This window comes from Lingula anatina, chromosome 1 (genome assembly GCF_051362555.1).
Source record: "Lingula anatina isolate TDL-2025a chromosome 1, LinAna3.0, whole genome shotgun sequence".
NCBI classification, from domain to species: domain Eukaryota; kingdom Metazoa; phylum Brachiopoda; class Lingulata; order Lingulida; family Lingulidae; genus Lingula; species Lingula anatina.
Window position 1 is genome coordinate 44,629,960 of NC_141767.1, and position 25,404 is coordinate 44,655,363.

Sequence of the window (25,404 nt, forward strand, 5' to 3'; positions counted from 1 at the left end):
CAAAATACTATTTTCCTTTCCTCTCCCAGATAATTCTCCTTGAACAACCGTACGGTGAACTTGGGTTGCAAAGGCCTGTCTTTTTTCGTCTGAACCCACTCTTACCAAAGGCATTGTTTTGAAGCTTATACATGAGGATGCCAGGTAGGTTATATCGTTCAATCAGTCCCAGTAGTCGCTAAATTCGATGTACGCTTGTTGGAAATTCTAATAAGCAGACACGCAGTCTTACAACTCCAAGCATTGCTAGTCTTGCTAGTTCTACTTCATTAGACCTAGTGTTTACGTACAGTCACACAGTCTGCTCAGTCACAGTCACAAGGAAGGTTCTCTAAATTTCTTGTTTCCATCACCTGCATCTGTCTGTGTCGCCAGAGCCAGAGTCATTCATTATTTCTTGTTACCGCAATAACTGTGAATCAATTTTGGTTCCAACTCACAGTGATAACTGGTCTCAAACCACTGGTCACAAATTTATATTCTCCGGTAGAAACCCCAGTTTTCAACTATTGTCTACTGTCGGTCAGGCGGTGAAATTGATTTATAGTTTCTGCTATTGAAATGTGGTTATAATTAAGTACTGAAATAACAATGATCCAGTTATTCCTTAAGTTTTTAAGATAAGTTTTGGTTTTGTGGATCTACTAGTTTATCATATGTGTGGAAATTTAACTCAGTTTCTTTATGGGCATAAAATGATCTAAAATGACCAATAGTCTTTTTACAGTTTTGGTCATGGTTTTTCTTATTATATCTAATAAATTTTGGTACATTTACGCATTAAAAAAAGAACAGTTATTGGTGCAAGATATTTTTTTCAGTCATAACCACAGAATTAAAATCCATGTGAGGCAATTTGCTAGGTTACAAGCAGTTTATGACCTTTGACCATCTGCATGTCTTGATTTATTTTGTTTCACCCTGTCACATAATTACATGATTTTTTGCATTACCTATATATATATATATATATATATATATATATATATATATATATATATATATATATATATATATATATATATATATATATATATATATATATATATAATGGCACTTGTATTTGTAGGCTAAGTTCAGACTGCTTAACTTGGATGGCAGACAAAGATAAATTGATTTTGGAACATTGGTCTTGGGTCAATAAATGTTAGATTGTCTGACAACAGGCTATGTGTACATGTTTGTTACCATGGGTCGGGGACTAGTTTTATCTGAATGTGGCCTGTCAGGGATAGTTGCCCCACTCAAAAATTAAAAATTATAAAATGTGGGTCTATTTTATCTGATTATTCAATATTTTTAAAATTTGTTTTCTTGCATTGTGTGAATGATTCCAGTACATTTGTCCAGCCCTGCATGGTTAGCATTGGAAAGGTAACAAATTATCACAAAGTTTTGAAAAACTGGCACAAGAGGACCAAGTAACAAACAATAACATTTTAGTGGTGATCCATTGATTAATTAACTAATACATCAATGGATAAAAATAAATGATTTGATTGATGATTTATTTATAATAATTAGAGGTGAGGTGCCTTGTCAGAGGTCTGCACTCTCTGAGTGCTTTTCTAGTTACTAGTTAAAATTAACACAAGGAGATAAACTGATTAGGAGATAGATATATCTGTGATTTTCACTGACCCTAAACTTGTCAAATGCAAATTCATGACTGTAGATGGCTAAATAACAATACAAGACATCAATAATCACGTCGGAAAAGAGCGTTTATACAATAGGACACGCATTTGGACACTATTATATTTTATTGATTTTTATACGGTTGTCATAGTAATAAGGTGGGTAGTCTTGTATGTAATGCATATCAAGTAACCAGTTTCATTTCATATGATAAATATATCAAGTTTTTATGATATAAATATGTCAGATAAGTTTGAACAAAATAAATAATTTTTTACAAAAATTTACCAAAACAAATTTACCAAATTGCTCATTAATATTATATCCTAATTATAACAATTATAACAAATTATAACACTGACTAGAATTATTTACTGGAGGTATATTCCTGTTGCATTGACTTTTTTCATGTTTTTCTTTCTCATTTTGTTATAGTGATATGTGGATTATATATACTAAATATATTGATTTTGTTTTGTACATGAAACATTTTTAAGAGTGTCCTTTTCACATTAATTGTGGTTACATTTTAGCACAGAGATATATGACTTGTTGGGAAAGAAAGTAGTTGTGGATAAGAAAGTTGTGTACACTGCTTTGTCAGCTGCACTATGTGGAAAGTGATAAGGAGACTGGCAATGATGAAAAAAATATTCAATTCTTTAATCTCCCATTCATTCCTGTTTAAAGACAGATAAATTGCTTTTTGCAAAACTGCAAAACTGCAAAACCAGGAGCATTTACAGCAATATATTAAATCCCATCAAACCGTAAAACCATCATCCTGGGGCATAGCTAGGGGTAAAATGAAGTGAATGCAACTTTTTTATGCGTGTAGATTGTGGGGCTGTAGGGCACACATCGGCTGCTGAAGTCGTGGGGGTGGGGGGCATTGAGGGGTAGGGGTTTGAAAAATCTAGCCTTAAATGGTGTGTTTAAGATTTAAGTGAAATGTTGGAGCTAAAACAGGGTTCCCATTATTGCAATTTTTGTGTGTCCCTGACGCTGTTTTATCAGAATTGACCCCCAATTTAAAATGTATTGCGTTCATTTGACGCACATTTATCTATGATCCGGTTCAATTGATATCCTAATAAACAATTTTTTGCAATGCATTAAGCCATCTTTCACTCAGTAGTTCAAGTTTACTATGTTCAAAAGCTGCGTCATATTCAAGATCAGGATAAATTATCTTAAGAGCTCTTTCTTGAGACTTTTCTACTGGGGCAGTCAATTCTTTCTTTAACTCAAAGTGCCAGACACTTGTGACTTGTTGTTTGTATTTCTTCTGATGTTTATTTCAATGTTATTTCAAACTTATAAATTCTTGACCCCTAAATTTTGAAAATGAGCTCTATTTTTAAAAAGTGGGGGTCAAAATGACCCTTACATGCAAAATCTAGTGGAAACCCTGTAAAATATATAAGATCGACCAGTCCACCGCGTGCGTAAAATTGAGAAAATTCTGAAACCACAGCTGGGCAGGAGGGGCTAGTTCACAAAGATCCGTAATTTCAACAATTTTGCTCAGAAATATATTTTGCTTGTGTGTTGTACCCGGTAAAGATGACTTTAACTATATTTAAAAGGCAAAAGTCTGTAATGGAAAAAAATGACATTGTATTTGAACAATCTACATAAAATATTCAAAATGTAAATTTGAGAACAGACAAGAACTGAAATGCAACCCTGCGATCACCTTTTTGCATCTGTATAACACTGTTGTTATGCTTAGTTTGCTTTTACATATGCTCTACTTATTTCACTGTTTGATCCCAACATCATCAAGGCCTATGGGTTGTTAGTCTTCTTATTCTCAGAAGAGACAAAAACTCTTTCAAGTTATATAAAGTATACACATATCTTTTTAAACATTAAAAAAAAACAATGAAAAATTATATGAACAAACAAGATGGGCACCAATAATACAGAAGTAAATTCCCAAATCTCGCATTTGTGAAAAGGCATTGCTCCTTTCGCTAAACCGAACTTTCATGCACATTTCCATCTGCTCAGTCTCAAAATATATTAGAAGCCTCTCTTCCTGTGTACACATATTTCTGTGTTAATTCTTGTTTCTCTCCCTCAGCAGTTCCCTAGCAGTAGGTGCTGGAACCCGCGCAATTCTAATGTTTAAGATGATCGTAGCTGACGGCAGGCATGGTTTAGCCTTTTGGGAGGATTTTATATTATACCCTCTTAGCTGTCCTCGAGCAAAAGAATTCAAACTGTGTACAAAAATTGAATATAGCGTTGTTTTTATTACTATAAAAATTTTTTTCCAATTTTTATGTGTATGTTCACTGCCTACGAACGTACAGGCTGCTACGCCCTTGAACCACAGTAATTTAGTCGCTGTAATCAAATTAACATTAATGATCTATATGCACATTGGTATTGGAATCAATTATGCAGATACATGTGGCCATGTTTGTACAAGTTATAACAAAAGTCGTCCACTGTATGAGGCGTACAAGAGCATAATTTAATCTAGTCATAGCCGAGATATAATTTGCTCGTGTATGTTGCATACAGTGGGTGACGAGTAGTTGTAACCGACTTATCCCACGCCAGGCACTTGAGATGGACACACTGAAGAGTATGAAAATACAGGCGAGCATGTAAGTGAAATGCAAGTGCAATTATCCTATTGTGCGAATTGTCAGCCTTGGGATAACAAAAAAAAAATACACTAATCCAAAGTGCTAGAGTCTTCTTCCTGGTATAATAATTATAATAACTAAATATTGTCAGTGGGTAGCCTAGCTTCACAAATCCTAGCCACTTTTTCAAGAGGAGCTCACCCTGGGGCCCATGAATGGTTATGCCATTACCTGGATATAGATAATTGATAATATCCATTGTTTTTTATGGATAACAACATATAAGAAGTCTGTATTCTTGCATGACTATTTAAAAGTATCTAAAAAAGAAATCTTTTCTGTATCATCCACCCCCACAAGCAGCCTCGCTCTTAAGGATCCAAGGGTCCTATCAATGTTCTTTCTTAATATAAAATCTGCATGTGCATTAACTATTGCACGTAAGATTCATTATTAATATACCTGGATTAACAAAATTTAAAATTTCTGCAATGAAGAAAGTGAAATCACTAACTACCCCCAGAGACCCGACCCCCCATCCCCATGGATATCTGTGCCACTGCCTTGGTCTTGACTGTTGATAATAAATATCATAATAACAACATAAGATATCTGCTTACTTCATGCTTGGGTATTAACAATAAAACAAAAAAAAAATTGACCTGTGAAACAACATGATAGGAGAATTATATAAAGTATATAGTCACTTTTATTAGATGAAAGTTTGAGGTAAGAATTATGTAATCGGGTATCTGGAATGCAGATGTGATGAACTCTTAAAGAAACTGTTCAGTAGTATATTTTCAGTTGGTGACTAGATTCATCATTTACAGCTCAAAGCAAATAAAGCACACAGATAAAAGAAATTTTGTTTATGTTAGAAGACAATTATTTCAAAAAGTAACTTATGAGTATCTTTTTAACACATACTATAGAGCACAAGATTCTGTTGTGCCAAAATTAAGAATCATCCAGTATTCACAAACTTTTTTTGCCACATTTCACAAAGGTGCTACTGAGTTGGAGGCTTGTATAACCTCATTATATGTCTGTTAGATATTTGTAATACTTGTTTATTAAAAGAAATAATTGTTACGAAACAAGTATTGACGTAGACATTTGATTTTCTAAAAATAATGAATTAATACTAATTGCTCCCCGTCACCTGATAAGACATGAAAATAATGATCTATTCAGCTCCTATATCCAAATTATAACAACTGATTACATGTTGGCAGGAAAGACGAGGACTGCTAACGTATGAGTTCCTGTTGTATTGAATGATTTTCCATGTTTTCCCATTTAGGTTCAGTGATGATGTACCATGGTGTTAAAAACTGAAGACAGAACCGAGATATTTTTCAAGATGCATGGGCTTGACACAGAGAAACAGGATGGGTTCCTGGTTCAATTTAGTATTGGTAAACTCATTGAAATGGGGATTGAACACTCCATGGGCAAAACAAATGGGGAAAAATTTACCTTACAATCAGACAATTCACAAAACAAAAATTTAAAGGAAAACAATGGTTTGTCACAAACAAAGGGATTAGAGCCAGAGGGAAATATTAAAGGAGCCTCGCCTGAGGGTTTGATATATAAAATCAATAGTTTGCAGGTTGATGACCGAAGTGGCAGAATTAACACTGGCAACGGATGTGACAAAAGTGTGAATAAGTTCGATTCAATGGAAATATGTAGCAATTCTGAAAGTGAGACAACTGCTCTCAGTGAACTGGAGCAGTGTCACTTGGGGCAAGCTACAGATAAGCAAGGTTTATCATCAGGGCAGAATGAGCTAACCCAGGTTCCAAGAGAGAGAGTATTGCGTGTTCCCACTAAAGCTAGTCGTAAAGTGTATCCAGATTTCCAATCAGCTGACGCAAAAATGATGACATCTGCAGAAGAGACCAGATTGACAAGGAAAAGACCATCGCCAAGTGTTTCTCCTTCAGTTAACCACCCAATGCGAAAAAGTCAGAGGTTGAGAAAGGATGAGTGTTATGCCAGTGAGCAGACAGTGACGGAACCAGTTGACCTTCGAGTAGCAAATTCCAAATATTATAAGAATGATCCATTGCCCAAGCCAGACCTGGGTATATCAGATCATTGTAAAACTGGGGGATCTCACAAGCCAATAACAGCAAGAACTTCAGTTTGCATATACCCAAATGAACTGCCTAAGTCACCACCCTCAGTACAAGGGTCAGTTGAGGTTTCCACATCTGAGGATGTTTTACCTGCCTGCCCACTTGACCTTTCTGAAAAGCCTGCAGATTCATCTTGGGTACCAAGGAATCAGACTATGTTAAGTCAGGGAAAAAGCAATGTTTGTAACAGCAGTCAAGTTTTGACACCAAATGCTGACAGTCATTTGGAATCCCAGCGGGGCAATAGGGAGTCCCCAGTTGGTGTGACAAAGAGTCACAAATGTATGAAGGCCAGGTGGTATAAAAAATGGCAGGAACAGAGAGAAGAAAAAGAAGGTAACGAAAAAGATTGCAAAAAGCTGCTTTGTAGTCAAATTTTTGTAAGACAGTTTGAATATTACTTTGTTTTTGGTAGAAGAATTTGTTAAATAATTATATCTTGTGGGTTTCTATCATCATCATTTCAAGCAATAGAAAAGAGATGTATTGATTTGGGCTTAACAGCAAATACTAACAATTATATGCAGTTTTATGACAAGTAGATATGATTCAATGGTAAAAGTTGTGGAAAATTCATGAATGAACAGCCTCTGAATAAACAGATTGATTAATTTATTTATTTCATTAATAAGACATACCTGTTCTGGTTGTAAACTTGTTTTATGAGGAGCAAAGTTGTGTGTTAAATTAGTAAAATCTTTTTTTTTTAGTTATCAGTCCTTGTGAATTAATATTGCAACCAAGGTGCTGTTATACTGTGCACAAAACCATTTGAATTGGTGTTGGATATTTTTTATATGTAGCTATGTAGTATTTTAGTTTTGTAATTTTTTTATCTTTTTTTATTAGAAAATCAAGACCAAGAAAAAGTAGGATTTGAAAAAGGAGCAGAACAGCTGGAACAATTGAAAAATGGAGATGATAAAAAAGGGAAGTCTGAAATGGAAGAGGATAAAAAAGAAAATTTACCTCACAAAGCAAGAAGTGAAGAAGGGGGAGTAAATGGAAATGAAGTCAAGGAAACAAGCGTAGGGTTGAACAGTGGTGCAGATGCAAACTCCACAGAAGCAAGTGCTGTAGTAAAGTCACCTTGCATGGATGTATTGGATTTCCAGATGATGAAGTCACTGCAGAACATTTCAGCAAATCCCTATGTCCCGAAGAACATGAAAGTCAGCCGTGTCCTACACACTGGGAAGCAGAATTTATTCAAATATTCAGACTTGGTGGAGCTTATAATTGAAAAAAGCCTGGGTGCACCTGGTGCCCAAGAAAAGAAAGCATGGCTTCTTCGTAGGGCGCGCATAAAAAAACTAGACAGCTCCTCAGATTCAAGTGAAGATGGAAATTTTGGCATCCCTTCCCTAATGGAGACTTTAGAAAATGATTGTGACAAAATCGCAAAGAATGATGCTGACAGTGGAAATTCAGCAGTATATGGAGGGTTGGCACTTAGTAATATGTCCAGTTTAAAACTGCCAGAAATGGATTCAAATGCCAGGCGTAAGTTGTGCACATTTGTCCCAGGTAAATTTGTCTGCGTGGGGAATTCTTTGAAGGCAATCTCTCAATTTTCCCCTGCTGCATCCAGGAAAGGTGAGTTGGGTCCTGATGATGATGATGATGATGATGGAGATGAAGAATACAGTAATTCCAGTTTCAGCTCTGGGTCAACCACAAATGATAGTAATATATAGTTTGTATTGTGTGTTCACACATTGTGATGCTGTATTGTCTGTATCAAGGTACAATATTTTAAAATATAATGTAAAACAGTTGTAAAACAGTTGTTTTTGTGTGGCCAGTATGTTATGAGAAAATTTTGTTGCCAATATAAGTCATTGGACATTATGTAAAGTGCAATATTTCCCCATTAGGCCCAAGTTGTCAGCCATTTTGTGACCCTATTTTTGTAACTTTTTAAACATTGTTCCAGTCATTTTGATTGCATGAGAAATTCGATTCTGTTGACTTTTTTCATTTAAAATGAGCTATTTAAAAAGAAGCCAAACAGAAAAATGTATTGTATTTGTACTTTATATGCTAACAAAATATTGAAGGTCTAAACTGAATGCTTTTGTTTTGCATTCACATGTTAAATTTATGCATAAAACTAACAGATTCCTCTTAAATATCCCAGGAAATACGAATGGGTAAAAGGGAACGTGAATGTTGTTTTTAGACTATAGAGTATGTTAGAATGATGTTTTTATGGGTTGTTATTTGTTATCTTGGCAGACACTTGAAAGAGAAATGCTTTTTTAAACTACTGATAATTGAAGAATGAAATGAAATTATGTATATGTGATGCCATGTGCGTGACATCACTTGATGCAAAAGAAGGTTTACTTTTTTCCCTTTTTCTTTTGATATTATTGCCAGACTTAAAGATAATTTAGAAGGTTGAATTATAAAATTGAGATTTGCTAATGAAATGTGTTTTATTCCTTTGTTTTATAAAGTTATATACTAAGTTGAATTGATAGAAAATACAATAAAATACTTCATTTCTAAATTTGGTGATTAAACAAAGCTTATATGGAAACATTAAAAATGAAATTTTAGGTGATATTAATAGTCGAGTATTAAAGAAGAAGGAAATATAATACTGAAATATGAAAGGAGTATCCAGAATAATTTTGACTAAATAATAAGAAAGTAGATTTCAAGCACCTCACATTCACAGGGTATCATCACATGTTGTTGACATTATTACATAATTTTGTTTCCAAGACAGCAATGTTAGTTGGGCCTGTTTCATGTTTTTTCCCATGGCAGTTGTATTGATTTTGTTGCAGAGAAAGCAATCATATTAATCTAATAATAAAAGTAATCTTTATTGAGCACTAAAATGTGTACACGTTACATTTTACAGGCTCTCTTCTCTAGTTTTATAACATCTATATAAATACAAAATACATTTGGAATGATTACTGGGAAGTAGCACAGGTTAAAACGACTATTGCTAGTGCTGGGTATATTAATCTAATAATGTTAATTGTACAAAGAAAGATTTTATGTAAAGTTATTATTTTATTATTGTTTACAAATATATTTTGATGTACATGTATTAATCTCTAGATCTAGTTGATGATAGACTCACCCAAGTATGAAAGTATTGTAAAAAAATGTTGATAGTTACGTACACTATTTGGACAAGTATACTTGTATACATATTCTCTCTTGATATTGTGTAAGAGTATTTACTTTAATACAACAAGTAACCCTGTGCATAATTAGGGATAAATAGATATGTAAGCAATCAGTATGTACAATGTCTATCCAGTATAAACCAGTAATCCAGATCACTCTGGACTGTTCTTCATCTTAAAAACTTAGATACATTGGTTTTAAGCCTAGTTTTATTCCCTCTGGATTCCCTCAGACTCATAATCACTGCAAATGTCATTTTGCAAACAACGTGTAGGTGAAGGAAAACACATTGGTAACAAATATTATATTTACAACAATCAACACACATCCGGTTGGCAGTACTCTTAATTTTTGTTAAGATACGTATTTTTAAAGCAATGTGGCAGCTGCTTTTGAAAGCTCCTTAACACTCTACAGTATATGTAATTATAATTGATGTCATGATTTCTGGAAGGTGGGCCAAAATCATGGTATTTGTGAAGTTTACAGGTGCTGGCACAAGTTTCTCAGGAATCCGTAGATATTTATACTGAATGACTGAACAAATGACATGCTGGGTTTAGTAGACCTGCACCTCCATTACAGCATCAAATCTGCTGTGGACGTACTGCATACGTACCCTTACAAATAGTTAGTTTAACCCTTCATGATTATGGTTTCATCATGTGGGATCCATTTCAGCAGCCAGATATTAACAAATTTGGACCTATTCAGCATAAAGCCCACCAGATTATTTATCGCTCAAGATTTCAAATCTCCTGACCTTGGTTTTGTGACTGGAATGTTAGATTTAGAAATCCCTTCAGGTGCAGGGGAAAGAGGGCTGCAATTTAATTATGTGCACTTTTCTCTCACAGTAGAGATTTGTGCCATGAATTGGCCAGAGACATATCTGTGAATATCTTGTGAAAAATCAATCTGTGACTCTGGTAAAGGGTATGCTCCATGTGTGGTGTAGGAGGATGGTGCCAGCTGTACTGCCGGACTATTATCTTACTCTTAAAACAGATGCGTATAATAGTCATGCCAATGTGTGCCAACATACTGACTCTTAATCCAGAAACACCATTGTATTGTATGTTGTTGTCAGGGCTTTTTCCAGGATTAGGGGTACAGGCTGTCCAAAATTACCACCTAAAATTTCATACAAAATTTCAGGGAGTCCAAGTATGCCTCAAGTTGTCATATTGCCAAAAAAATCCATAAGCCGTCCAGTCGTCTTTGAAAATATAGGCCGTCTGGTGATGCTGGCGGCCATCCAAATGACAGCTGGATGGTTCGCTGGGAAAACCCTTGGTTGTTGTATATGATGATATGGAAATTATGCCTGCAGATTAAAATATGATCCAGTTAAAAAATGGCAGAAAATCTGAATCCCCCCTTAAAGTTTATGTTGTGTATGTCATTTAGGACATATAAGTATTGGGAATACTAGTGAGACTGCAGTTTGAGTAGTATAAAGTGCTAATGGCAAAATAAGTGAAATGTCAAAAATAGACTCAATTAACAACTTGATGGATTTAATGTGTGGAAGTGAGCTATGATGAAGGAAAGTTAGTTTGCCACCACTGTAAAAACTTTTGGGTTAAAATGTCATTGAAGAGGTACGTCTATACCAGTGATTTTTTATTGTTTGTCCAGTGTCAAGTACTCTCTTGTAAATATATCTGACTATAAATAAATATTGTATAACTTTTGTTGGTTTTGTTTGACTTGCAGATGTTGATGTTTTATCAAAGATGGAATGTGTCAAGTCTGTTGAACATGCTAGATGGAACTTCGCGTAATAAAATTGTGACCCAAAGCATGCAACTTGGAACAAAATCAATTGCCAGTTTCACTTTTTGAACTAACCCATTTTGCTTTTAAAAGGTCATGTTTCTGTTCCTAAGTCGGTAACTAAAGTTTAAACGAATATTTTTTTGGGAGTTCAAGAGGGAAATTGATTTTTACCCTCTTCCAAGGTATTAAGAAGGAGTCACAATTTTCAAAACTGCTGGAATATGCCATTCACCATTATCAGCCAGCCATTGCAGGACTTTTTTTATCACCCTTTGGTCCTTAAACTTACTGAGAAATGTCATCTGTAGGGCTTACTATTATACAGTTTAAATTTTAAATAAATTGGCAGGATTAGGTTCTCAACATTTCAGCTAGAAAAAGACAAAAACATAACTGTTTGATGATTTCTCTTTAATTTAACCTTTCAAACATTTATATTCATAATTATTCATTATCTTATCTGTAACTGTAGCATTTGGACTGAAAGATCTTACTTTCCCTGGAAGGACCTTGTTTATCTGTATTTTTTCTAATGCTGCTTCTTGCAGATTCGTTTGGTGCATTTCTAACTAAAGCCAAAACATTAATCAAGACTGGATTTATGTGGTGTCCTTGCTGATTATTTGCTAAGTATTTTCTGAATATCAATCATACTCATGGGCAAAATTAAAATGTTTATACCTATATTTACATGCACATACAACAAACATCAAAAATATAACTAGATATTTCTGAAAGGAGAGACTTTAAGAAATGTGATACAGTCAATGTACATTTTTTTTAATTAACATTTATCAGTGGGAAGAAATATACAAATAACCAAACACAAACAAAGAAAAATATAAATATACAAACAAAATTTACATAACACATGAATCTTCTGATAAAAGTAAGTGGTAACCATAAGTACAAAAATGCTTCTACAAAAAAGTTTTAATGAAACTACCTTAAGATCTGCATGACTGAAGCATGTAAATAGGCTGACATATACAGATGTGAAAAAAGGAAGAAAAATAAATATCACATTTTATGTAAATACAGAAATATATAAATTAGTTATTTCCCAGCACCTCTACTTGAATAATCTGCTTTCATCTGCCACGTCTGCTGTATAGTTGCTAATTATAATTACAACCCTGAGTTTCAGTTTGGTTTGCCAGCTCTCCTCACATAAAAGCCAAACTTATCCCCTATCAGCAGGCATACTTGGAAATTAGAGATGTGAAGAACCTGGCCTGCTTCTCATTGCCTTGGAATATGAAACTAGGGCTGTTTTTGCAATAGCAATAAACTAAATATTTACATTTCTGCTGATACTCTGAAATGCTGAGTTGCACCAGTTAGACCAGGCTATTTCTCAGTTCATCAAATAAATTTAACATCAAGTTCCTCTAGGCCAGCTTCTCAAATACATAAGACCCTGCACTGGGATTCAAAAATTTTAATTTTTGAAATAAGTACCAAGAATGCCGAGATATTTTTCAAGACTGTTATTTCTTAGTTTGCACCTATGACAGACAAATCCACAGACAATTGCATTTTACTTTACTTTGAAACACAGGATAACTCAGGGTGCACTGCTATTTGATTTAATCTACGTTCAGTAATACCTGTATACACCCAGCTAGGCACTGTACATAACTAGTACATGACAGCCTTGGCATGGGGAGGTCAGAGGCAGTTATTACCCTCTCAGGTCATTGACCTATCTGCTCTCGAGGCACATCTAAATCTCATTTACCTTTGTCTGATGCTTTGTCTAGCATTTTTTCTATGTATTATAAATGGCAGCACCTGGAGATATGTGATCTCAGTCATGCACATCACGCAAATTGTTATTGCCGCAGAGAGTTCAATGACACAAGCTATCATTTATCTTCTAAGCAATCTGTAAAAAGAACATTCTGACCTGAATGAAGAGGTTGTTGACTGCTCTCAATGGAAAAAATAGCTGCAGTCCATTGACCTGCAATCTGGTGTTATACTATCCAGAGTTTGTGCATATTGTTTTTTACAGTCTGGGTGTAATGTCACCTAGTCTTATGATGATCAAGATAAAATTGTATATAGAAGTGTTACCTAGAGCCAGATATTGGATTGTTATCGGGAGTCTGGTATTAGATCATGAGTCTGGCATCAAACTGTGACCTAGAGCCAGGTATTACAATGTTGAATCTGGCATTAACTGTGGTCTAGAACCTGGCATTATTTTTGACCAAAGGTATGGTATCGTGTTATGACCTGCAGTATTAATTTAATGGTCAGACTTATATGAAATATTTTGAACTAAAAGCTAACATAACATTTTGATCCACATTGTACAGTCTATTTTCAAAGTTTGCTCTAGAATCTGGTGTATGATAACATTGCAATCTACACTGTACAGTCTGATATTCAATAGTGACCCAGAGACTGGTATCATGACACTGTGGCCTAGAGTATGGTATCATGACATTGTGGCCTAGAGTCCGGTATCATGACACTGTGGCCTATAGACTGGTATCTTGACATTGTGGTCTAGAGTCTGGTATCATGACATTGTGGCCTAGAGTCTGGTATCGACATTGTGGCCTAGAGTCTGGTATCATGACACTGTGGCCTAGAGACTGGTATCATGACACTGTGGCCTAGAGACTGGTATCATGACACTGTGGCCTATAGACTGGTATCTTGACATTGTGGCCTAGAGTCTGTTATCATGACATTGTGGCCTAGAGTCTGGTATTGTGGGGTGATGCTGCTGTTTAGTAGTGGGTTCCAGCAGAGTCCCTGGTGCCTGGTCTGAGCCAGGAGTCGTCCTGGAGCGTATTCCCTGAAGCAGGCCTCTGATGGTCTTGTCTGGCCATGAAGTTATTCAGCACATCATCCGGATCCATCATAGAGATATCATCACCTGGAATTTATTTGAAAAAAGAGTAAGAGAAAAGGTTTTGAAGTTTGCCAAAATATTAAGTTGTTTGGCATAACTAAGTACAAGAACTATTTGCTCCTTGTTAAAATCTAAAGTACATGTAAATCTATAAGTACTTGGTGATACACCGTAGATTTTATCTTAAATTTCAATTTGATTTAAAAACAAGAAAGAAAAAGATAGGGAATTAGGTGTCAATAGCATACCACAGTCTTTCACAAGATCCCACTAATTCCTATTTGTGATAGAAAAATTACATGCAAAAATACATGCGAACCATGTAATAAATCAAAAATAAATAAAATATCAATTTTGAATATGTGTTATATAATAACAATACAAATAAGAAATCACAGACAACACTTTCTTTGCTATTTGATAGACATCACAGTGTATAAAACAACATGTTAGAAAAATGTATAAGATACTATTCATGAAGTAAACAGGACTACCTACACCACTATTATACAGAATTAAACATTCATTTACAAGACTGATTATCAATATTTGCACAACATATACCTCATTTCCAGAGATTAGATCGATCTACTTTAGATCGACCTAACTCCCTGGGGGTTCACGCTAAATAGCTGTCAGCCGGGCGGACACAAAAGTTAATTACCCCCTTACAGCTTGTAGTAGGCGGGACGGACATTTAAGCCGGATTATCTGACAGTAATCTAGTGAGACTCCCCGCAGGGATAGATCGATCTAAAAGCTCTGGAAATACAGCCATAGTTGCACAACATAGTCACAAGAATAAATTGACACTGTTAAGAAAAAAAGAATTCTATAATTTTTATACAGTTTCTGTACTTTTATTTTTATTTAAAAAAAAAAAAAAGCTGATAGATTTCTTGAGATTTCTTTAATGAAAATTGCATCCCAAAACACACACAAATATGGCTAAATTTCACATTTACAATATAATGTGCCACAATAATACCCAAAATCATTTTACTGTAAGCTTATTAGTCACAAGTGTAAAAAATCATTGTTATTAGTACATAAAATGTGCACATGTAGCATACTGATTATAAACACCTATTGTGCTAGCACTGGCGGATCTCCTTAGTTTATCGTGTGACCGGGAGACTGGCACTTTACGTTGCTTTAAAAATACTGTGCATGCATGCATCAAAGGAAGAATGTGAGTGTCATACATGTATTATTAGAGAGCTTTACAGAGTTGTTATTGAAAATACTTAGACAGATGTTATCCTATACTTTTTTTCTGTAGTAAGATAATCTTAATCAGAATAAAATTTAAGGCAAAGAAATGTCAAACAATACAGTAATTACCTGGATATGACGCATATGCAGCCTTAAAACTGTTGTTCTTAAACATGTTATTACAGATTATATTTTCACACCATAAGGGCTCCTAAGAAATCACTATGTCATATATAAAGTATTTTGCATCTTGTCACCACAAAGCTTACTGACCTTGTATACTCCTAAGTTTTCTAAGACGTTCCTGATTTTTCTTGGTAATCTTATCTGCATCAAGACTAAGTTGTGATCCAATGGATAAGTTATCAGGTTGGCGCTGAAAAAAATAGGGAAAAAGTACGATGAAAGACTCAATGAAGTGCTGGATGATTTCCTATACAACCAATTCTCCTAAATCTCCCAAATCTCTACTAGAATGTGATCAAAACATGAAGCATCATAAAAAAATATAAAATTTTTCAAAATATCATGATCCAGTAATCATCATCAATGTATCTGCCTCATATATATCAGACAAGTTAAGTAGTTTTTGGATTTTATTCATTCATTTACTTATGACTATTTTTGTCTATACTCTGCCTTTCTATTCTTTTTCTTCAAATAATTTAACCTGATGCATGTTAAGTAATCTATGAAAAAATACAAATTATATTTTACTGGTAGTACTTTCTAAAACTTAGTAAAAAAAAAAGTAGTCTTAAAATACTTCTATACAGCACACAGGGAAAGGGTTAATAAGCACATCCTCAATTCCATGAATTCTAAATCTGATCAAAACATTTTCCTGGAAGTAACATGTTGACCACAATGAAGAAAACCAGAGGATGTTGTTGAGTTTGACATATGAAATCACAGCATACCCTGGGTGATTGCTGGCGCTGCCTACGCCTTGATCTTGCAGATTCATTTCTTCGCGCTGGCTCAAGGTCATCTAAGTCATCAGGGAAGACTCCATTGTCATCCACACCTGTACAGTGGAATGAGAGATTGAATGTTACACAAGAAGATGTTTGGAAATTCATATACAGACAAGGGAGTAAAAGATTGGAAATTTGGGAAGACGTAAAAAGATCTTTAACAACTACAAAAACACTTTCTTTAACATTTGTAGAAACCCACTAAGTCTTATACAACTTATGATTATTATCCAATCTAATTTCTAAAATTGTACTAGGAATGTTTTTCATACACATCAATATTTTTCACAAGTGAAACCAAAGTCAATGATGTCACATTTAAGAAAGGTCTCTGCCCAGATTCTGTAAATAAATGAAAACAAGGTGACATCTAACATCCAATATTCACTTATAGGAGATTATAGAAAATGACTAAACATACGTCAACAGGACCTATACATTACATCAGAGATACATGACAACATAAGCGATACAAAACAAAATAATTGACATTACTGACCACCATAATATACATTTAACATTATCATTGTCACATATATTGTGGTCAGCAAACAAAACATGCACAACAGAGATGTCAACAAAATGTTAAATGTGAGAAAAAGTATTCAAAATCCCAAACAACTTTACAAATTTACTTATGTTGATTGAAAAATTGTTAATCATAAAACACCAAAAAGGCTTTCAACCTTTCAAATAAAAGAAAAATACAACATTACAAAAAAAGAGTCGTGCAGTATAATTCTATACTGGTACACACCTTCACACAAACAGTCGTCTATAATAATTGTATATTGAAGGATGACTATTATTAAATGTGAAAAAATTGATTAACACAACTACAGGAGGGCAGAGAATTCAGGCATTACATTTCATTTCTTCTTATTGAGAGCACTACAGAAACATGAAAAATTGCCATACATGATCATATGCTACTTGAGTAACACACATATGAAATCAATTTTCCTTTTCTATGTTCTAAAGACACCAAATCCATATTTGTTACTGTACTGGGGTCACTTAGAACATAGAAGTGCTCTGTCTTATTCCTCACCAATGCCCACTTCTCTGAATTAATCATATATTTTTCCCTGCCATCACTGCTGCCTAATCATCTGCCCACACATCAACAAACACGCAGTGGAAAAGGATAGAGACAAACCTATAAAAGCACTCTCAGAGTCCAGTAATGCTGCACTTGTGCGACTTGAAGAGCGTGAAGCATCCTTGGCATTCCCATCACCTGAGGGTAGCAGGGAGCAGAGGAGGAAGAGGAGGAGGAGAGGAGGGTTATCATACTATGGCAGTATTATTGTCATTAAATAGAAAAAGTGCAATTGATTGGAATCCTCATGAGCAAATCATTGTTAATCAGCAACAGAGTATAATCAAAAATGTGACTTAAAAGTGCAATGCAATAAAATTATACACTGACTATATCTAATAATAGAAATTGCTTTAAAAATTACATCTCTATGAGAAATACATTAATTTGAAGAATTAAACTGCACACATTTCATACAATTTCAAAATCTTTTTTTTTTTATTGCAAATGAGAAATCATAATCTTCTAGCGTGTAAAATGGTACCTGCATGATAAAATGTGACCTTTCATCAAGATGTGCAGATTATTAGTCATTTTTAAGTGTCTTTTAAAAGAAACGTTAGTGAAAATAGCTTAACATCAAGCCAATTCTAATATACCTATTATTGAACAAGAACACACAGTGCCAGCTTAGAAAAGTTTATTGGTTTCTGACCACATTAAAACCAAACATACTTTAACTTTAATCAATATAACAATTATCCTTACAAGTTTATCAGAATAAGTAGAAGCACAGAATTACATGATAAATAGACCAATAAAATATAAGTCCCATATTTTAATGTTGCAATGAAAAGGCTAAATTTCCAAAACTGTGGAACTAAATAATGCAGGTGGAACTGTGTGGGTGATGACTTAGACCTCCGTATGGGCTTAACTAAGCAGGTGGCACTGTATCTGTTGCTCTAATCAGATTGACTGTCAACAGTTTAATATGTGGAAAATCAGTGTTAATGAAATTATATTCTAAATACTAAGAAAGCACACTTTCACACAAAGATGGCATTTCCAAGAAATTCAGAGGGCAACAAACCTATGAAAGCAGTGTTGGAGTCCAGCATCGAGTCCTCTCTTATCATGCTGAGATCACGCTGCTTGGAGGGGCCAGGCTTAGCAGAAGAATTATCTAAGGAAAAGTTATAAGCTGCAGGTCAAACAAATGCAAATAAATAAAATGAAGAACCCATGCAAATGAAAATATAAATAAAACATAAAAGAAACATGTCATGCAAATTATAAAATATTTCCAAATGTGGTCTAAGAATTCATAACTTGTCCAACACCCAACAAAAAAGGAAAATATGTATTATATAGTTGTATAAATGTACTAACTACACCTTCAACAAATAACTGCACATCAGCTCAACTGAAATTGCAATATGGTCAAACAAACAACTCTCCCAATGGATGGAGAAAATCAAGAGAGAGAGCATTCAAAATACACAGTCAGGCAGACTGTCCCATCACATTCACAAACAGATGCTGCTGGCTATATATCAAATATGCCCATGCAAAAACCAACCTAAAGGCGTATCTCTTTCAAGTTCTGTGGTTTCAGATCTGACAATGTCTGGAACACTACCCAATGAAGCCTGACTAACAGCCCCTGTAGTAAAGCAAGGGTGATGTCTTGGTAATATCAAAGCAGGCAACTAAAAGTAAAATTGGGTGGGTGGGTGGGGGTGGGGGGGGGGGGGGGGGGGGGTGGGGGGGGGGGGGGCAGGGGAATAGAGCCCCAAAAACTAAAGCCACTCATTCTAACATAATGCATTTATTGTGTCATAGAATGAAATTATCTATGAAATCCTAAAGCAAACAAGGCCAATAAGTATCAACATAATCGAACACTTTCAATTTATAATGAAAAAAGACACTACAGATAACTTAACAAAAGGCACCTCTGAAATTTGTCAAAGAACTAATTGGAATAAAAAATTTCCAGCATACAGCTGATTCACACACAAAAATCTACATTCCAAACAAACAAAGTTCTATGAAACTGATGAAATAACATCATGGCTGCATAAGCCCAGTCATTACCAACCTAGGGCAGAGTCTTTCTCAAGCACTACAGTGCCAGATCTAATTATTCCAGGCACCACATTCACTGATGTCTGACTATTTTCTCCTACAGGATAATAGGAAAAATAAAACATAATGCCAAAGAAGTGCCTATACTTTCCTTAACATGGCATATTGTCTTACTTTTCTAATACCACTCTTGTGCCAAAAAGTCAATATGTCAGTTTTTTTTTCAAGATTGCTCATTTCAATTTTCTGACATGGAACAAACTTTTTAAAACTCTTATATCTTTCACTGTAAGAACATGAAAGGTAAAACAAGTAAAGCAAAATATGATTAGGTACTTATGGGGAAGTTTTGCCAAGATACATGAAAATCAAAATCAATAACTTTTGTAGAAATGCTGCAATAATGCCTGTTTTCAAAAGGAGCCTGCACTTTTACCCTATAAAGCCACCAAGCATATGGTTTCAGGAGCGGATTGAGGCTGCCTTCTGGGTCTCCCGGAAGACAGTAAGATTTTCAAGTTTACATCAATGGGTATCTAATTTTTTTCTGTCAGAAGATGGTCAAAAATGGAGGATGGATTAACAAAGATAATTTGGAAGACTGTCAGAAAATATCTCTGGATCCGCCCCTGGGTTTAGCAGTTAGAAGATGAACAACAGTTGTGTCGCACAGAAACACATATACAAAGAGAGAGAGAAAGAGAGAGAGAGAGAGATACTTATAGACTGTCTGTACATGTGAAAACACAGCCTTTTGTTTTTTGCTTTATAATATATTAAGTGGTCATAATTTTTTCCAAAAAAAATTAGGTTTATAATTTTGAAAGGTCAACCTTATTAATCATCTTTTTTTTTCTGTGTGTTTGTATGTGCATTTGTTTGTATCCAGTGTACCGAAGTATGCTCTTCATCTCCTACATCATTTTTCGAATTTGACAAATTCAACCTTTTGTCGTATGTTTCAACATAAAACTATAAAATCCCCATATTGAATTGACTCTGTAGTCATTTTCCTTTCTTTTCCTTTCTATAAATAAATAAGTCTAGCCATATATCTAGGGGATTATGATCTCCTGTTTATGGTAAGGATATGTAACTAAACTTGCAAGCCAAGTATATTAAATACCCACTGGCAAACTACATTCAGCATTTCTAAAAGCACTTACTTCTCATACTCCTGATATAAAGCAATACATATTTCATGCACTGCTGCCATTTTGGCCAAAATGATCAGAGCTGAAAACATGGCAATTTAACTGATACACTGTTATTCTTTCTTCAGTCTCTTACTTGCTCTTAGCTCTGCTAGTCTATTTTCTTGTTCATCCAGCAGAGCTTGTTGCTGAACCTCTAGTGCCGTATCAGAGACAGGAACCCCCGGGTACTCACTGCGAAACTTCTGACGAGATTCTGTATCCTCTGGGAAGTGACACAAATAAGAGTGGAAAAAGAGAAAAATGCAGAAAAAAATACAAAATAATAATGATAAAATCAAATAAGGGATAAAGAACAAAAATTACAAGACTATATAAGAGTGAATATAAAAATCATATATCACAAGAAACTTTTCAGAAATACTTTTTGTAGTGGAATAAATAGAGAGCATAGTTTCTTTATGATGATAGTGGAACCAAACTAAAATTGCACTCTAAAAGAGAAGCTCAAAGAAAAGGTTTTGCAGTGAGTGGACCATCAGATCATTTTTTTTTACATTATAGTGGGTCAAAAAACAATAACCCATCTATCAGACTTAATCTAAGGATGCTGTCTAACCAGCCAAGTATTTTGGTGTTATCACAAATCCTGCTGTGTTTGTGGTGAAGTTTCCCATTTTATGAATAATGTCTTATTTTGGTCATATATATATATTTGGGGTCAGAATAAATCTAATATCAGCTTCTTAGAAGTGCTTTCAACCAAGGTCAAGAATATTAAAATATCTACAAAAAAATGTAATTCTTGTTCTGAGCCTGGGGAGAATTTGTAGCTAATGGTGAAAAAAAATGTTCACATTTGAACTGTGCACAGTTTGATTTATGAATAGAAAATAGCTGCACAACACAAGTAGGTTAATCCATCTAATGCTTAAATATATAGCAAAAACTTACTTTTGTACTTGAGATCATTGAATTCGTTCAGTTCTTTCCCTTGTGCAACACTATCTGCTGTCCTATTTCTTTTCACAGACACTGGTCTTCTTGGATCAAATACATCCACAGGATCTCTCCTGAAACATTCAACAGAAATTCACCAGACTTTCCTTGAAGGTGTAAAATAACCCAAATTTTCTGGAAAATTCAACAATTTTTTCTTTAATCACCAAGGTATATCCTCTACAAAATGAAATAGAAAAAAAAATGTATATATTAAATATGAAACCATTTTCAAAATATAAATTTCAACTTGAACTGTTGTACGTGAAATACCTCAGTCTCCATTAAAAAAGCAAATATACTAAAGAATTCAGCAATAAGTCTAAATCATAATTTTCTCCATAGCTTTTAATATACTGACATTTTCCATTTTTCTAGTATAGGCTCAAACATAACCTGAAATTGATTACAAAAGTTCCAGTTACTTACTGTGGTGGTCTTTGGCGCTGTGCCACTCTTGGGTCAGAGACATCAACTTCATACTGAATTGATAAATAATTTACAGATAATTGAGGAGAAAGTGAAAATGGCATCTGAAATATGTTAAGTAACACACACACACACACACACACTTAGATAAGGTACTGTAAGTGACTTAATCTTATACACAAGAAAGGTAGATAAAGCCTAGAACAAACCTTTTGTTGTTCTAAAGCATTTTCAACTTTCTTTCTCTCACTGTGCAACTGCTGTCTCATTGCTGCTAGTTGTCGCAAAACATCAGCACCTGAAATGTGCACAGATGAAAATATAAACAAGCTATAAGGTAGATACATTCCTGCCGTGTGCATGTGGTTATTGACTCCTTATATATCAACAAAAGCAGTTTGTGCATATATAGGTTCAAGCACAAGTATGTTACTGAGGATTTTTGAATAAATTTAATCAAAGTAAACCTGATACAAAATTAATACAAAACAATAAAAAAAACTGGATACACTTGTGGATCCACTACCAGATGTCTATGAGCCAGTTTGATGGACGTATTTGGTAAAAGAAAGGTGCATATGAATTCATCAAATCAATCAAATCCATACCAACGTAAGAGGCAGACAGGTAGTCCTAATCTAAAGCTAATTTTAGAAAATATTTCCTAAAAACCCTATGAACACTTGATGGTTGGCTTTATCTGTACTCAGTACAATTTCTAATAAGTATAATATTTATATATTCTCAGATGAAACATGAAACCTGTATCCTGTAAGGAGATACTCACTCTGAGATCTGATCTCTGTATCACGTGCTGGCACTGGGGGAGATGTCCGCCCACTAGGTGTCACATCCTCTGTGTTACTACGCAGTGCAGGAATGGGTGGAGAGCGCACGTCTCTTGCAGGCTGCAGATTTAAAGAAAAATTCCTTGTTAAAACAGTGAACTTAACATGCATATTTAAGCAACTCTGCCATTCCTTAAGGAATTTTTGGCTTATAATGGAGTCCAGCAGGTATGCCTTAAAACATTTATGGTTACTGACAGATATAGTAAAGTGATTTTGACTACAATTTAGATAACTCAGAAAACAATTTTCATTTCTAAAGAGACCATGTGATCATGGCCCTTTGAGGAAGAGAGGAGATTTTATGCCACAAAGAAGAAAAAACACATTAAGTCTCTTAAGAAATTATTTACGCCTTAGCAACATTGCACCACAGCAAATGAAAAACCTATATCAACACAATTTTGATCATTTGCTTTAAAACCAGTTCATTTTATCATCTCAATTTCCATCTTCATGATGTTGAGATTCTGCCCTACTCAAAGTGAGTACACCCAGTGCCTCTGTAGAGGCTGTATTACATGTGGACTCACCGTCTGAGCAGTGCTGCCAGATCTTGCCGCTACAATTGCTGGCACTGGTGGAGAACTCCCTCTTTGTTCCTAGCAGAAAAAAAATACAGTATTATGTTTCATAAGTCTTTTAGATTTCATTCTTCAATCCATCTTAAAAAAAAAAAAAAAATTACTGAGTGCAACTGTGACATATGTAGAGTTTCAATTTATAAAAATGATAAGTTATTGTTGCAAAGTATTTACTAGAAATCACAAGTTTGCATTTTTTTTGTTATCCACTCTTGATACATAGTGTTTACCTCACCTTTTCCATATCTTCAAACATCCAAATACACTTCTTTAACTAATTTTTAATTTTTTTTGTTAAGTACAAATTTTTCAACAGCCTACATTATAAGCCTCACTGCCTCTTTTTTAATTTCAAGGAACCAATACAGTTTCATCATTTTCAATGTAGCAAATAATGCTAATGAATTAATTAACTTTTTGAAAACTACTGTTAAATAATATAAACAAAGTATTCATATAACTTACCATAGCTTGCCTTTGCCTCTCTAAGCGCTCTTGCTCTTGCCTTTCTCTGATTTCTTGTTGCCTTTTTTCTTCTAATTCTTTCCTCCTTGCCTCAGCTTCCAGCCTCTTCTCCTCTGCCTGCTTCTTCAACATTTCATTTTTCCTTTGCGTCTGCAATATGGTCAATTTGAGATGTGAAGGGGTGAATTTTTTCTAATTTGAACCTTTCCTCTATCTCTAACTGTGTTTGCTTTTTTCATCATGTCTTTCACAGTTACTGTAACATTACTCCCTCAAAAAACAAAAAACAAAAAAAAATGACCTACCTCTTCCTCCTTTTCTCTTTGCTTCTTTTGTTCAGCTTCAAACTCTGCCTGTATCTTCAACCTATCCTCTTCTATCTTCCTCATTTGCTTCTCCTCTTCTGCTTTGATTTTAGCTTTCTCTTCTTCCTCACGCTTCCTCTTTTCTTCAATCTGGCATTAGAAGAAAGTACAAAATTTAATTCTAAAAAGCATACTGCTATGCATTTTAAATCATGCATTGAAAACAATCACTCAAATGTAAGGGGGGATAAATTAAATATATACATTTTTCTTTGTTCCTATAAATATTAAATTAAACATACCTGCTTTTTAAGTTCTTCTTGATACAAATCTTTCTGAGATTTGGGCGTATTATCCTGTAACAACAACCATCTTATTAAACTACCCATTTTGATTTTGCAAAATTATCAGTGTTATAAATGTAATACTTTCGCCATTTAGTAATATTCTGGAATAAACTATTAACTACATTTTAAAAAGGAAAATTTAAATTTTTTATGACCTCTTTGTGTAAGTAAGCATTATCCTAAGCACTATATATATATATATATATATATATATATTAAAATGCTAGTGCTCAAATATTGATAACCAAAAATGCACACAGATACTGAATTTTCTTTTTCCCCTTTGCTGTTATTTGACCAAATGAGGTTCTCCACACACTAAAAGCTTTCAGGTTTACTTATCATCAAAAAAAAACTTACAGTTGGTCCAAAGATGTCACTTTGCCCCCTGCCATGTCCCTCTCTGGGAGACAATCCAGGATAGTTCCCCTGGACCCCCCCACCAGGTGGTCCCTGGTCATGGAAGCCATATGGTGAGTCTGCAGCAAAGTTCACTACTGGAGGTGGTGCAGGAGTGCGGTCAGGTACCAGGCGGCGCGTGGGATCCTCTTCTCCTTCTTTGTTTGTTATGTGCATTCTCTTCAAGTCAGCTGTAATGTCACATTGATGTTTGTTATAGATGAAACAAATCAAAATAATGATTTTAATTTTGCACAAACCAGTGTGTGTGAGTGCATGTGTGTGCTGGTGTTTATCTGAAGAAGCAGGAGACAATTTTGCCACTTCTTCTGTATCTATCTGAACATACCACAC

At 34.6% G+C, this 25,404-nt stretch overlaps 2 protein-coding genes across 14 annotated transcripts in view; one reads left to right on the top strand and one right to left on the bottom strand.

The window, feature by feature from the left end:
- Positions 1–11,240, top strand: LOC106168508 (uncharacterized). Its single transcript, XM_013547593.2, has 3 exons — positions 1–144; positions 5,548–6,727; positions 7,241–11,240. Exons 2-3 carry the CDS (start codon positions 5,566–5,568, stop codon positions 8,086–8,088), a joined length of 2,010 nt encoding a protein of 669 aa, XP_013403047.2. The 5' UTR covers positions 1–144; positions 5,548–5,565; the 3' UTR covers positions 8,089–11,240.
- Positions 11,241–11,720: 480 nt separating this feature from the next.
- Positions 11,721–25,404, bottom strand: part of LOC106168500 (centrosome and spindle pole-associated protein 1) — a 28,592-nt gene continuing 14,908 nt past the window's right edge. For 8 of the 13 annotated variants that reach the window (XM_087016141.1, XM_087016153.1, XM_087016175.1 and 5 more), the window contains 15 exons: positions 25,012–25,241; positions 24,607–24,660; positions 24,305–24,454; positions 24,000–24,149; positions 23,484–23,552; positions 22,890–23,010; positions 22,312–22,400; positions 22,103–22,155; positions 21,629–21,747; positions 20,811–20,939; positions 18,523–18,615; positions 17,547–17,627; positions 16,331–16,437; positions 15,684–15,786; positions 11,721–14,219 (listed from right to left, as the gene is read on the bottom strand). In XM_087016141.1, coding sequence (XP_086872267.1) covers positions 14,071–14,219; positions 15,684–15,786; positions 16,331–16,437; positions 17,547–17,627; positions 18,523–18,615; positions 20,811–20,939; positions 21,629–21,747; positions 22,103–22,155; positions 22,312–22,400; positions 22,890–23,010; positions 23,484–23,552; positions 24,000–24,149; positions 24,305–24,454; positions 24,607–24,660; positions 25,012–25,241 — 1,697 coding nt within the window. In that variant the 3' untranslated portion in view covers positions 11,721–14,070. The remainder of the gene's footprint in view (positions 14,220–15,683; positions 15,787–16,330; positions 16,438–17,546; positions 17,628–18,522; positions 18,616–20,810; positions 20,940–21,628; positions 21,748–22,102; positions 22,156–22,311; positions 22,401–22,889; positions 23,011–23,483; positions 23,553–23,999; positions 24,150–24,304; positions 24,455–24,606; positions 24,661–25,011; positions 25,242–25,404) is intronic. The other 5 variants (XM_087016169.1, XM_087016164.1, XM_087016159.1 and 2 more) reach the window with 5 other exon arrangements.